Here is a 16343-nt window from a genome sequence, read left to right on the forward strand (position 1 = left end):
TGTGAAGCAGGGTGATGTTGTATTTCATCGACTGTCGTAGTTGGGCTTCTCGCCGAGAAAGGAGAAAAGGGGCTAATTTAAACGCGCTCAGCCATGATTCATCGTTTCTAAAAAGGCGGAAAATTCGTTCCTTTTCAATTTACACGTTTTATTGTCGCGTGTATTACACGACGTAGGAGGGAAAAAATGTACAATGTGAGGTTATCTACTCGCTTACTCAACAGCGTTATATACTGGAGAAATGTCGTGTTTGACGTTTTCAATAGTTGTTTCACAATTTTATCTCAATTGACATAGGTAGATGATTGTGTTTTTTACTAGGTGATTCTGTAATCTGTATGCATTACTTTTGGTAATTTTGGATAAATCGCCAGTAATCTAGTATTTCTTTGGTAAATTATCAGTAATTTGGTAATTTATGGTAAATTTTCTGTAATTTGGTCATTTTGATAAATGCGCTGTAATTTGGTAAATCTTTGATGAATTATGTTCTGGTAATTTGGTAATTTCTAGTGAAATTAGAACTTTTGAGAACTCAAATTGCTCCCTAACCCTCAAAAATGACCTCATTCTGGCATTTAGTCATACTTTTAAAAGCTGCATGCCTAAATTAACATGAAAAACTCGATCTAAATCTTAATCTAAATCTAAATACCCTTCTTCTGCCAGTACTCCAGGAATCTAACTGCTTCATCGTCAAGTGTTCCATTTACTTTTCCAGGATTGATTTTTCCTGATAATTCACACTCAAATAAATGTCTGTCAGTCTGAACATCGCTGCATTCACACAGATCATCATCAGCCAACTGGCATCTATGATCTATGAAGGTTGTACTTAGATCGTGTGACTCCGCTCCTCAATCTGTTAAGTGTTTTCCACAGGCCATATTTCAAATATTCTCCGATTGGTAGGGCTTCCTGCCTAGTTCTTCCCTGAGCACCTGCATTTCATATGTGACATCTACGAGTATCTGTGCTAGGAGCAGACTCCCATGTTGATTGTTAGAATCTCAACATTATTTTCATCAGCTAGTGAAGTAAGTAGGTACTTATTACCTCCAAATTTAGCTTAACTAGTAAGTATGGCACTTCCATATTTCTCATGGGGTCTATCAATAATAAGTTTCATTCCTTCAATTTTTGGCTTCTGAGCGATCACATCTATGTTCAGGTTCTTGACCATTTCAGCTAGTATAACTTCCTTGGGCCCTGACAGGCCCTCTATGTTTATGGACATGATCCTTAAGGGAGGTGTCCTCATTGGAGGAAAGGAACTAGATACCAGTTATGGAAATACGCCATTTTTGGTTATAGATTTTGTAGTTTTGACGGTGATGTGATTATTTCATTTCAGTCATACAATGAAATGGAATTACAAAAATGGTGGGAAAATTTCTATTTTGCGTATTAAAATGAATATGAGGTAAAACAAGCCATCAGCTATTCGCTGATTGCAAGAGAGTTTTTGCATTTTACCTTTTGCTTATTGGGTGATCTAAATTCTAATGATGTATGCTTTTGAATAGTTCTTCAACAAATCTTGATGGTATGATCAATATAATCTCACCTCATTGTCAGACATACATAAAATATCGTAATTTATTTTATTTTGAAAAATTATTAATTTTTCTGAATTTACCCTTTCAATTCTTGTATAGATTACTTAGAAAGATGCCCGATTTTTATAAAATTAAATTCAATATAATCTTTGGAATTTTGCTACAAGAAATATCATTATATTTTATTTTGGTAAATTACAATCTTCACTGATTCAATTTGTTTTTTGTTGTTGAAAAAAAAAATGAAAGTAACCTGCCAAAGTTATATCTACAATTTCAGTTTTGGCATATTACAGTTATTGCATACTTTTTCACCGTTTTATCTTCATTTTCATATCAATATTATCTACAATAAAGTTGTGAATTGAAATCGGAATTTAGAAACAAATAAAGGTAGCTAATTATTTTTGCATATTGCTTAGTATTTCAAAAATCTACATGAGGACGACGATGACAACGATGATGATGACGATGATGATGATGATGATGACGACGATGATGATGACGACGAAGATGATGATGACAATGATGATGACGATGACGAGAACCATGAAAAAGTGGTTACAATAGCGTTTTTTTGCGCTTCGCGTAAAAACTCTAAAAATAACGTAAATTGGGGGTATTAATAATAAATTGAGAACTTGTAAATTTTTTTCTATAACCAAAGATGGCGTATTTCCATACCTTATTGGAGGCCCTGAAAAGGGCCGTTTTAACCTGGGCATAGGGTGCGTGTTTGACTGGTGATGGGATGATTGGCCAGTAGTTGAACTACTGTTTCCAGGGGGTGCCAGCTTATTGAGAAAATTTATTCACACTTCTTCAAAAAAAGCATTCGCGGAGGCTCATACCTTGCCTCCCAGCTGAGTTCCTAAGAATCTATGATATTTCAATATTGTTTCAAAAGCATTGACGGTTTTTAGCAAACTACAAATGACTCTTGGTAACATTGACTTGAAACACCAATCTTCCAATATTTCAATTTCTAATCAATCGAATGTTCAACAGCATAATGCAGTCAAAATCTTTGTACCTGAATTATGAATCGAAATTGAATTAATTTCTCATAATTTTTTTAATGCTACATCATGTTACTTGTACATCCTTTTTTGTTATAAAATACCTTGACCTGCCAGTACATAACTTCATAAGCTCGCAATACTCACTATATTCATATATGATATAATACTCGCAAGTTGCAAGAAAAGTTTGAATTCACTTCTAAATACACACATAGGTAGGTGAAAGCGTACACTAGCGCTCTTAACTTATATCATTTGGTTAATAAAAGGCCTATTATGGATCACCTTTTGCGCGCAAGGCACCGATTATTAACGAAGTTAGCTAAATTATCGTTTTTAACCATAAAGTTAGCAAACCTTATTGTTAGGACTTTTAAAGGCGTGTGCAGTGCGATACACATTTGCCGAAGCTACGCACACTGAGGGATCGAGGTATACGCGAGAGAGAAAGCAGCTATATGTACCTTAAGGAGTGTTTAATAGGTCCAAAGATGAATGTTGTATAATAAAAAGTAAAATTATTACTTCGGCCAACAGGGAGCTATATAATTTGCCTAAGATGTCGACTAATTTCTCCCTCGTAGCGTCGTAAATTTTGCGCAGGTAAGTGCAGGTATGTATAGGTACTACATTACTATACAAGCCAGTGAAAGTATCTTATACTTATACCTATCGAGTCATATCTTACGAGTATTTTTTATCGCATATTTAACATTATATGAGAGCTGTCATTTGATATGGTGAATTCTGCGAGATTTACGACTCCAGTGATACTAACGCGTAACACGATCTTCCTTATTCCTATTTCCTATCTGTACCTACTACATAGAGTACATTTTATTCTCTCTATGTACGTAGGTATTATGTCATCTGGGCTACGACAAAATATACACTTTTTCGTCGTCTTTCGTCGTATCCTAGAGGATACCTAATAAAACCAAACAGCTCATCGTCGTGTATAGAATATCGAAAACACACACGCTTCCATACCTATATCTACCTGTATTGTAACTAGGTACGTGAAGCATCGGTGTCGTAGAGGGTTAGGGTTGTTTTGTACTATATACCTACCTATGTGAAACAAAACGCGCAGCTATTCATTAAAATCTCGCAAAACAAAACATTTTCATTATTATGTAAATATGCAGACGGAGGACGCACGCACACGTATGGGAGAGTAGAGTTCAGTGTAGAGTGGTAGAGGTGCAGGGGTTATAATTTATTATTACGGTATTTTTGTATCTGAGCGAAAAATACGAAATAAAACATTCTTCGTTATGGCTAAATTGAAAGCTGTTTTAATAAAGTGCGAAATAGGTACGTGTATCTTTTCGTTCTTCCTTCCTATGCCCTCTCATCATTGTGCTATTTTTCGCATATTCGTATATTATCATTGTACGTATTATTCGCTAGAATACGCACAAACACATAAGAAATACGTACAGAAATTTCACGAATTTTTATACAACTCATTTTCTGGCAAGTTGATGTGAAAAACGCTCAAAATTTTCAAATTGTGAATAAGCAGGGCGAGAGAACTTCTCAGTCAGGCGATCTTGCGATCTTGCTAAACCCTTTTACAAAGTTCTATTGGGAAGTCTCGATAGTCAGTAGTCACCAATTTTCTCGAGGGGCTGAAAACGTGGGGGTTGTTTTTTGCTGATAGTTGTTATTTTTCATCATAATGCCCAACTTTGGAGCTCTAATCTAACAGAAACATGGAGAAAATCAGTTTGCACCATTTTAAAGGCAAATTAAATTGAAGTTGTTTCAAAAATACTTGTCCAAAATTTCAAAAGTTCAAAGTTGAGATTTTTTGGGAAAGTTCAAATTTTAAAAGCTTGCTAAATTTGGGAGCTCATTTGAAAAATTGAAAAAAAATACAGTGCGTAATGTTCTATATGGCCACGCTCACTAGATAACTTGATGGAAGAATCCCCTCCAACGTACAACTGATCAGTCTTAATCATTGTAAGTATGATTAGTTGGTGGTCGAATTTGAAATTTCATCTTTGAAGGTTATATTCGCCAATGCTGAGAAACAATTAAGAGCAATGGAAAGACATCTGCAAAATCCTGCTTATTGTGGAGCTCACAGTTTGCATCTGATTTAAAATTGCCAATTGGTCACAGGTGGGTCTTTGATTCAGCTTCGTGGCGAGGCTCCGAAGTTAACCCAGGATTGCAACCACAAACAACAGTCTGTCATAGTATGTAATTACCTACTTGGTAATTCATTGTTCGTTGCTCGGTATCTGTTTCATTTTGAAAACCTGTTGAATCATTTTATGTTGAGATAATTCAGCATTATCTCCAGGGGGGAGCATTTTCAGAACTGTCGGACATGGGGTAGGAGCAGGAGTATATTTCTTTCTGTAGAACTCCTGCTGTTCATTGCATGTGAATAGGTACACACCACTACTTTCCATAGGCAGGTGCCACTAAATCTGATCAGAACAATAGTTGATTTTATTGCCCATTGTACCCTGTTAAACCCCCAGTCCTTCCAACACCTGCAGGTTAGGAGTTTGCATGACGTAACACCTGCATGGTTAATGGTTGGACCCTCCCACTTTTATTCCTTGAGTACTGCGAGGCCGTAAGTGGCTCTCTGAGTCAGTTCGGCCTTACACTCGGAAGAGTGAACATCTCCTAGAGATTATTACATATTGGCAGCTTATGGCCAGATTTGTAAGTCCCAAAATTACCCTTGACAAGGTCGAGTGGTTTACCTGGTGCATGATTTCATGCCTTCAGGACAGTTTAGAACCAACGGGTTGTGAACCTATTTTATCGAAATCTGGAGGAACTAAAATCCGCCGGAAGGCTTCAGAATGACTCGAAACCATCCCAAATCGATTCAGGAGGTCACACGCTCCTAAACTGCAACTATAGGTATATGAGCCTAAATTGGTTAAGAGGATCACAAAGACTGTGAATACAAGTTTATGGGTGCTGAATTTCATTTTGACTTGATTTATAGCATTTTTTCGAAAACTGGAGAGCGCAATAATTCACTGGAGGCTCCAGAACACCTCCAAACCATCATGACGTCGATCAAAAAGATCACGAAGACAATAAATTTAGGTTTATGGGTGCTGAATCTAATTTTAACCCTATTTGCGAAACTTCTCGAAAAACTGAAGAGTGCAAAATTTTACTGGAGGCTCCAGAACATCTCGAAATAACTAACATGAATCGTTTTCAGAGTTTAGAAAAAAGGGTTCAAAGAAAATTTAAGCCTTTGTTGCGTTAATTACATCAAATTTTAATCTTTTTATTGAAATGGGACCAAATCAAAGTCAAAAAAAAAATATATATAGAAAAATGAATTTCAACAGCGTAAATTTTCAAGGACTGTATTTCGGGATCTTCTATCGATTCTGCATTTTCTGACTCAAATAAGTAAGTACAGTTCGAAGCATAAAAAAATCTCACGTTTTCAAAGAAACTCAATTTCAATAAAAATTATTCCTCATCGTAAATACAACTCAATCTCTAGATTCCAATTACTTCTTTTAAAATCATCATCTCACCTTCAACAATAAGATGAATATGAAAGATAACAATTTTTGGGCTCCAGATAAACTTGAATTCGATGGCACGGGTGATTTTGGAGATCAAAAGATTTACTGAAAATATCTGAACCAAATTTCAACTCCATGAGTTCATCTGATCGTGAAATACATGAATTTTTCATTTTTTTCCAATACCTATTATGCTGGAGAAAAATACCTAGCTAAGTAAGTATTATTGAACCAACAGATACAAAATTTCAAAATTCAATCCAAAATTGATCAAAATTGATCAAAAGGCCATCAAAACTGTGCTTAAATCGAAGTTTTTGAGCAATGATTTTTATTTGAGTCTTTTTATGGGATTTTTTGAACCTAGAAAACGGCTCGAAACTTGACCAGTCGATATGTAATTTTGAAAACAAAAGTGTAAATTACGTAAATTTTAGCTTTATAGCCCAATTTGATTAAATTTTGAATTCTTCGGGGGAAATAACTAGCAACATTCCAATTTTTAAACCTTCGTCAAAAATTCAAAATTAGAATTTACTAGGGAGCTCCACCTCCTGGGTCGCTTCACGGCCCCCACCCTCGCAGGATACCATAGCATACCAAAATATGATATGATTGTATTTCAGTCTCTCAGGATTTTTGGGGAGGGGAGGGGAACCCAATGGATCCAAAACGATTCAAATTTTTGAATTCAAGTTAAAAATATAAAATTTAGAAAAAAACATTTTTCTAAAATTTTTTTGTGTTGATTTGAGGAGCTCCTCTTTAGATTTGGGACTTTTAAAATCGACATTGAGCCTCTGATATATTTTTAGGATTAAGTATTTGTCTAGACCTTTCGATTAAAAAAAAAGGTTAGCCTTCTAGCTGTAAAATAGACTGAATGAAATTGGCTAAACTTTTTCCTCTTCGCGTTTTTACTATGTATTCATATAACACTTGAACTGTTGCCAAAGTAGATTCCCATGGTATTATTAGGTGCTCTTTCGATTTTTTCCCAATTCAAAAACACCTCATCAGTTGGAATATTCCTTTGTGGAATTTTTCAAACCAAAAAAAAAAATTGAGCCAACTGAAAATCAATAAATCTACGAGTAGTAAAGGAGATTACATAAATTTATTTGTTCTATCAATTTAATTTCAATAATTTTGTGGAGTTTGTGAGTCACAGGATTGAGAATTTGGAAGCAGATAAGTATGAAACATTCTAGTCGTGTCCATATATTCAGCGTGCTTGGAACCTTAACATTTTATTTTCAATTTCGAGGAGAAAATTTCCCATCATAAAGAAAAAATTAACCTCGATGATACTTTTAGAAAATTTTAGTTTTCAATCGAAGCTCATTTTCAAAAATTATTCTATAATTTATTAACTATACTGATCCCAAAATGTGATCTATTTGTAAATCGTATTCGTTTACCAAATTTTTCGGGGGCCCATCAAAGTCCACAAATGAAAAAAAAGTTTTTAAAAAAGGCGGAGAGAAGAAAAAGGGGCACTCGGGTACATTACAAAATTTACATTAGTTAATAAGTTTAATAACTGTTATAGGATTAATGTGTTTTATCATCTTATCAGAAAAAGGTGATAAAGCGCAAGCTTCGGTGAGTAACCATAGCGACGTTGGACGCTTTACGATTCTAGCAAGATAGCAAATCATATGTTAAGTCATTATCGTCGCTCGAGTTACGGACGCGCGAAGCGTCTCGCGAATTGCAATTTCGGCGTCGAATAAATACGTAAACCTAGACGAAAAAATATTTAAAAAATGATATCGAGGTGCGCGTTTCGAGTAAAAATTACCAGATCGCTATGAATACCGATTACATAAATGGTAATAATTTTCGTCGTCGCGATTTCTTGCTGGCCGTGCGATTGTCATCGATTCAATATTTACCATGAAAATAAATTGGTCGTTAGTTTCAACACGGTATTATGGATTTAAGTATTCAAAATGTTTGACAAATCGCGTTTATTATTGTGTTTGATTTATTTATGTATTATAAAAAGTAAGTATTATGAAAACAAAAAAAAACCTCAATTTACGTACCTAGTTGTAATATAAATTCCAAATTATAGTATACGTCGGGTACACTTGTAGAACGCTTATCACTGCTTCTTACCTCTGCTTGTTCCTATTTTTTTTGAATTTTTTTCAACCTAACTGTATAATTATTTAGCTCGTTAACAGAACACGAGGGGAGAAAGAAATTAATAATTATACGGTTTGCGAGTATTATGGAGAAATTGCTACTCTCTACTTGGAAATACACGTCGCAAATTCTTAATTACCCTTCAACCTTTTTAACGACAAATTTTCTTATTGTTTTTTAACAACGTCGATAACAAGGCAACAAACGAACTCTAACAGCGAGATGTAAAGAGGGAAAAAACTTCCTTAAGAGGTACCTTACCTCACCTAACCTACACATTGGTAAATTGAAAAGCGAAAAATTACTACGCTTTATTAAATTTGCATTATGGTCCCTAACACGGAAAAACTTTTTTACAAACCCGAACTATTAGCTCTTCTTTTGGCGAACGCGAGAAAAATTATGTTTCGAGAGCACTCATCATCGTTGTTGATGAACGTTTCGTTACCTACCTACGTTTTTTTTATAGTGGAAAAAAAACTCCCCTTATTTTACTATTCTGCTTGTAGCATTTTACCCCAGTTTAGAACTGGGGGGTACAACATTCGTCGTGATACGTAAGTGCATAAAAATATTACAAAACTAGTGCTTTTGTTAATAAGGTACGACTCGTTGAAATTGCCTTAAATCTATCCCCCATTTCTCGCTGTTTGGATATATCCGTCGTACGAGTAATATGAACCCTCAGACGTCAAATTGCCATAAACTAAGTACCTACCATCGTGATATACGTTATACGATGTGGCTTGGCGGTCTCAAGCTCCAGTATCTCCACAGTCTCACCGTCACACATTAACTATATAGGTAGGTATCTAAAAAAATTCTACGAGTGGTGTAACCCTTATAATATCGTAAATGGCGAATCTGAAACGCTCCAGGGAATTAGTTTGGAATTTCAGACGACGCCGCAGTTACCGCAGCCGATGCTTTATAGAAAACTTGCAATCGCACACCTGTTTTCTACCAATATTATGTATCAATTGGTACTTCGGTCGAGAGAGGTCACACATAAGACTATATGCATGTACATTTTATATTTCATAATTTAGTATCTACCTACTTGGTTTCCTCGTAAAATATGTGGTAATAACATAAGTACTTTCAAACCACTTCTTTCTCTGGCACTCGTTATCATTTTATCTACATATTTTTACCAAAGTTGAACCATCGTTATCTACGTACTCACATGAGGGTGAAAACTTTCCAAAATTACAGGGTAACCACCTAAGGTATGGGTACCTATCCACTTTCAATTTTAATGAAATGTAGATTTTTAAAAAGAAATCTTAGGTTATGAAAAAGTAAATCCTTCAGTTTTGGTAATTATTTTTTCCTTGCTCAATATTGCATTCTGTACTCGAATTTCAAAATTTTCAACCAATATAGAACCTTCAGCTGCATTTTGATTTCACTCGCACCCCCCCCCCCATAGATTTTTGAGATGATACTGAAAACTTGGAGTATTGATATGAGCAGCTGAAAATTATGATATTCGATTTAGGTGCGTCAATATGAGCTGAGTAATCAATTTTCGTGAATTCTACTCCAAGTACATTTCATTTCAAAAACAGAAAATTCTCGCTGAAAAAAAAAACAATTTTCATTTTTTAACAATTAATCAAAAATCAAAATTTAAAAAAAAGCAGAGTTGGTCTTGGTAAAGGGAGAGGAAAAGCTTTCGAAAATTTATTTTTAAAAAAACTTAGGTATTTACTGGTGTTGAAGTAGATTTTTTTGGATTTAAATATTTTTCAGATTTGATTAAACTTGGAGAATATTTGAAAAAAAACAACGCAAGGCAAAAACTTTCCAAAATTCATATTTATTCAAGAAATAAAACATTATTTTTGATGTGAGTCAATTTATTGACTCTTGAGAAATATTTGCCCTGTAAAGGAAAAAATGAAACGATTTCGGTATGATTCAAGAATAGGAATTTTTTTATACAACAAGAAATTACCTACTTCCAAAAATTTTAATTTCATGGCTGTTTGAACTGATTTATAATCCCTACTCACATTTTTGACACAGACAAGAGTGGGATCCAAGGCGTCTAAACAATTTTGGACTGGATTAAATGAAAAAAGAAGCCCAAAATACACATTAGCAGAAATTTCAGCTGCGAAAAAAAAACACATTTGTTCAAATTAACGTAATTTGCCCCCCCCCCAGTTAATTTTCGGAGTATTCAGTTTTTAGAAAAATTCTTCCAAGTACATGGGATAAAACAAAATTCAGCTCCTATAAACTTGAATCAACTCTTGACGAGAGGTCAAAAATAGGACACAAACCAAATGTCAAGTATTTTTTTTTCACTCGATCGTGAATCATCAATTTTTCATTTTGTTTTAAACGTACCTATAGGTAATATGCTCGAGAATAATTATATTGGATTTGAAGTGGCACAAAAGAATTTCAAAAACATGTGGCAAAATCAGTCGAAAGGGTGACAAAGATGGTAAATCCGAGTTTCATATAGGGGCTGGATTCCATTTAGGTATTTTAACACGGTTTACAGGCACAGTTTTTGAGTCGTTTTGGAGCCTCCAGCGACTTTTTGAAAATTCCTGAAGCCTCCAGCAGATTTTTGAAACTTTGAATTTTCACAAAATTTCTTCAAATGGAGATGGAAATCTGAAATTCACTCTACACTCCAATTTTAACACCCTCTGAAGACAACTTCAGGTGGGCTCAAGTAATTTTAGGGCCTCCAGCGGCTTTTTTTTAAATTACTGGAGCTTCCAGCAGATTTTTGAAACTCGAAATTCTCACAAAATTCCATCAAATTGGAGTTGTAAAGCTAAAATTTATTCTAAAAACTAATTTCAATACGCTACGAAGTACTGAAGGTGAATTTTAAGTCGTTTTGGATCCTCCAGCGACTTTTTGAAAATTCCTGAAGCCTCCAGCAGATTTTTGAAACTTTAAATTTTCACAAAATTTCATCAAATGGAGATGGAAATCTGAAATTTACTCTACACTCCAATTTTAACACCCTCTGAAGACGACTTCAGGTGGGCTCAAGTAATTTTAGGGCCTCCAGCGACTTTTTTGAAAATTACTGGAGCCTTCAATTTTCCAAGCCACAGAATCCAAAAATCTGCTGGAATCTTCACAATGGCTCAAAACCCTCACCAATTGACTCAGAAAAAACAAGAATAGAATGTAAATAAAATTTCACCCTTTGACGTCAATTTGATCAAATTTTCCTTTTTTAATGAAAAATGGTTCAAATTTGAGATTGTAAAAATTCACTAAAAATCAAGAATTGAATTTCAGCAGCTGAAATTTTCACATATGGTGTATTATTTAGAGATACTCTTTTGATTTCCTGCTGCCCAGTGAACAGTTCTTCGGATCAGTTGCGGTACTTCCCTTGTAAGTTGGGTTTGAGAAAATTGTCGACTCAGCATGTTGAAAAAAATCATCGAAAGTGAGAAATTTTCAATTGTTTGAATTTCTTATAAATTATTGTATGCTCTCAAAGTTTTTTGTACTTCTTAACTCTTAATCTCTCCTCGCCCCCTTAGTGAACGAAATTATAGATTCAACAAAAACGCACTCAAGGGGTATTCCTTGAAATCGACCCAAAATGTGGATAAATTCGCTTACTAGCTTGAGAATACCTGCAACTCGATTTTTAGCCTTTTCTGGAGAAATAAAAAATCGATCTGTATGCTCTAGAATGTCTGAAAATATGGAAACTCGGTTCAGGAGAATTAATATCAGTTTCAGGACCGGTTTTCGTAGGCCTATAGGTACAATGTTTTTTTAATGTATACATCGCCAAAAATGGTCATTTTTAAATTTTCAAAAATTTACCCAAAAATTTAACAGTCAATTTGGGATGCTGAAATTTTGGGTTCGGAGGTTTCAGACCATGTTTTCCAAAAATCTTGGTCCCGTTCAAATTGAAGGCAAACACTTCGATAGGATCCCTATTGTAAGTTGAAGGATGTATGACAATCCTTCCTCGGAAATCATTTAAAATTAGTTCCTCGCCATCCCTCTATAAATCCACCATCACATGACTTCCGCACCCGAAAAGACAACCACCAGATATTAAAAACTCGGAACAAAAGAAATCATCATACATATTTACTGGAATCAGCGCGCAAAAGAATTTTCCATCGTTATAAAAATATGATTTTCTCATCGTAATTTGTTCTTTTTGCACTCGCTCGACGAATTGTTTTCCATATGTATATAGGTTTTTGCTTTCAACCATGACGACGTCGTCGTCGTCGCCGCACCGAGAGAACAATTTAAACCCCATTTGCTTTTCCACTTGAGCAAATACCTTGGCGATGTCATATTTTCGCATACAGAATGCTGCACTCGAAAGAAACCCCAGATATGGTATATATAAAGACATTACGTATCATGTAGGTAGACGTGGTATGAAGAACACTGTGGGAAGGGAAATCTCCCAGACGACTGCTCGCATTACACATCTTCTCCTGTCAAGTCTACGCATTAATGCACTCCAAAAAAAATACAAGAGTGTGGTGTCGGACACGCGTTCGTATCAAAATTGAATAATTCACAGTGGCTTAAAAAATATACCACGACGAAGAGGGATAGGTTCATACGTGTGGGTAATATTTTCATCATTTGGCCGAAGGCGTATTATGTCGTTGTTTGTTATATTTACTCGGATGAAGGATACATTGTACCTATTTGCACTCGTGGTATGTGTAGGAAGAGGATATACAGAGGGGAGGGTTTACCTAAATGTTCGCCACGTGTGTCTGTATAACATCGTGTTTCGTAGTAGGGGTGGGTGAGGGAGGGGGTAAAAAACTGCTTAGGTAGAAATTAGGCAACACATAGCGAATCTGTGTTTGTTTGTTTGTTTGTTTGTTTGGCCTCTGGGCTGTGGGGGCAGAAGAGCAGTTTTTTTGGAGTCATAATTTTACTCTTGATTTAATTGAGGTAGGTAGAAGGTTTGAATTTACGTCATTGAAGACAGCAAGTTCCTTTCGAGACGGCTGATGGCCTTGTTGTTGGAAGGATAGGCAAGCATTCACGCATATGATATACTATGTCTTATGCTTGAGCTTCTTTCCATTTGGAAAGCTTTTCTTCTACTATAAAACACCTTGTACAATGTACATACTCAGTCTAATAATGGAAAGATTCCTCGCGTACATCTCCAGGACAATTAACCACATCCGTTTTGCTGCAATGAATGGGATGCATTTTTATTCATCAGATATCGACACTTTTTTTGCCCTCATTATGAGCATCATCGTTGCACATTTCGCTTTGAAAAGACAACTCATCCGTGATCTCAAAACTAGAAAAAAAGAATGGAGAAAAAGAAAACCTAAATTATACATAGCCATTACATTACTGGAAATTACAACGAGCCCGGGCGAGTGGCATAATCTCATATTCAGCTATTCTCGACCTAACACGACGTTCACATTGAAGACGTTCACGTTGCTTTTAAAGTGTTGGATGCACGATGCAGGCGAATTTCGCGTACGTTTACGTCTTTGTTTTCGCCGAGCCAAGTATTCTGCTCGCATTAACATTAAACGTGCCATAATTCCGATTTATTAGCACAGAACGTTAAATTTCGCGTACAAACGTTCGTCCTCGTCGTCGTAGTAGTCATCACAGTAGTCGTGTACTTTGCTTACAATTAACGTAGTAGAAATAAAATAGTACGTTGTACTGAGCAGTGCCTGGATACTAAGGATACAGAAGTGGTACGAGGGAGCTTTCCTTTCAACGCTGGGTTCGTTAAGAGAAGGCCTTATTGGTGGATTTCTTTTTTTGAAGATGATGGTGACTATTTCCGATCGGGTTTCAATTTTTTCTATGGACTAATTTACCGATACCCATTTCATATGCCTTTCCCATGTGGATTATTTCTGCGACTTCTTCAACTTCTTTGCATGAAAACTGACCCAGTTGAATGTTATCAGATTCACAACAGGTTGTTTATAAACTCGAATTTGAGTGAATAAAAATTTTGAAGAAAGTTGGTAGCTACTTGATTCTGGTTGATTTTTGATTAAATGAAAAAATTTCATCAAGGAAGCATTTCAATTTTGGGTCCATTTGAAGCATCACCGCCGTAAAAACATGAAGGACAACTTTTTGTCAATTCACAAAAAAATGACATTCTTCGGCACTTTTGATAAAAAACACGAATTTTTTGACAATTTTCGCAAAAAGGGATAATTTTGGGCAATTTTGGCAAGAACAAGACTTTTTCACTATTTTGGCCAAAATTTGACGTTTTTTGAGAATTTTACTAAAAATGGACATTTTTTTACAATATTGACAAAAGTGAATACTTTTTGACAATTGTGCTAAAAATTCACATTTCTCGAGTAGGTACATATTTTGCCAAAAATTTCACTTGTCAACTTGAGCTTTCTGAAAACAAGATAGACTTTCGAAACCAAAATCTTGACTGCTCAAATTGCGACCTTTCAATTTATTGAAAACATTTGAAAATCCAAAATTGACCATGATTTCTTTTAAAAATAGGTAGGTACCTATTGAGGACCTATTCCCAATTTTTTTTAGTAAAAATGATGAAATAGTGAAAATTAGTCCTGAACTAATTATCAACTTCCCCAAACCGAATTTCGCCATTTTCGATGATTCTGGAGTCTCCAGGGCGATTTTCGATTTTTCCAGAATGTTTGAATTTCTCTAGAAAGTTTGAAAACAATTTGAGCAGCTTCAAATCGAGTTGTGACTTATTCTCGACCTGATCATCGTGTTTATTCACATTTGAGTCGATTTCTAGGTGAACACCCCCATTATGTTTTTTTTACCATACTCTTTTTTTTTTTTTTTTTTTGCAGAATTGGAATAATCAGAACTTGCATCGCCCATACGGCGTAAAAACTAATTTAATTGTAGATAAACTCATTGGATTGATCGAAAAATAAGCCACAACTCGATTTTTAGAGACTCTCAAATTAATTTCCACACCTTCTGGAAAAATTTAAAAGTTCTGGAGAGTTCCAAAATCACATTTCAGGCTCTAAAATGGCCAGAAATGGTAATTTGGCCCCACGGAGTTGGTACTGCTTTCAGGACTGATTTTCATAATTTTTACCAAAATGAACAAGTACATAAGTACATTTTTTCTACCGTAATTTTCTGAAAATAGTCAATTTCAGATTTTTATAAATTCACCAAAAATCGAAAAATCAATTTCAGCAGCTGAAATTTTGGTTATGAAGTCTTCGAACCATGCTTTTTCCAAAAAGTGCGATGACAAGGCGAATGGCTCCCTTGTAAAATGAAATTTGGATACAAAAATACCAAACTGAGGTAAAAGACACTGATCTCAACCCAAACGAGCATTGAATTTCATTTGATTCATTTGCACTGAATTTTTAAAAAATCCTGCTGGATAATTTGGATGACTGATTCAAAACCACGAAGAATCAATTTTTCATTTGTCAAGTCAACGATACGAGTAAAATCAAAAGCCCTTTGAGGTAATTCTCAGGAAGTAATTTTTTGGTAAAATACCTAGTCAAATACCGTAGCTGTAATTTTTGCCAAAATTACCAAGAAATTGGAATGTGTTTTTTTTTTTTTTTGCCAAAACGTACATAAAAAGCAGTAGTTTTTACCTTGCCTGCCTAAAAAGTCTCTTTTCAACCTGCTCAAAAAATATGGGAAAGTTTGAAAATATTCCCCTACTTGCTTCAAAAATTCTCTGGAAAAAAGGTCATTGAACATACTTAATTAGCCTGTGTTATTTTATTGAAACGTGATTTAAAAAAATTGAAAGAATTTTTCGGTGTTTTGACAAAAACAAAAAAATCATCTGGAATCTGTTTTGAGGTAACTCTCCAAATGGGTGGGGTCACATTTCAGAATCTGGCTAATTGTTCAAAAATTAAGAGTGATGAAATTTTTTTCAAGTTTTATGTAATCATTTGTCCTGCGATTTCCACTCAATATTATGCATTCATCTCTCTCCCTTCTGGCATTAATTTGAATCAAATTCTCCTCAAAGTTCCTTCAGCGTGGCTGAATCCACTCACGCTTTTGAACTTCATTTCGACAAAATTATGTTAATTCTGCATTGTTCCTGA

The 16343-nt window shown here is 35.0% G+C and overlaps 1 protein-coding gene across 1 annotated transcript in view; it reads left to right on the plus strand.

The window, feature by feature from the left end:
* Positions 1–7795: 7795 nt before the first annotated feature.
* The window catches only part of LOC135843654 (uncharacterized), a 71641-nt gene continuing 63093 nt past the window's right edge, over positions 7796–16343 (plus strand). Inside the window, exon 1 of the mRNA XM_065361606.1 lies at positions 7796–8118. Coding sequence (XP_065217678.1) covers positions 8064–8118 — 55 coding nt within the window. The 5' untranslated portion in view covers positions 7796–8063. The remainder of the gene's footprint in view (positions 8119–16343) is intronic.

The sequence above is a fragment of the Planococcus citri genome, chromosome 4 (genome assembly GCF_950023065.1).
Source record: "Planococcus citri chromosome 4, ihPlaCitr1.1, whole genome shotgun sequence".
NCBI classification, from domain to species: domain Eukaryota; kingdom Metazoa; phylum Arthropoda; class Insecta; order Hemiptera; family Pseudococcidae; genus Planococcus; species Planococcus citri.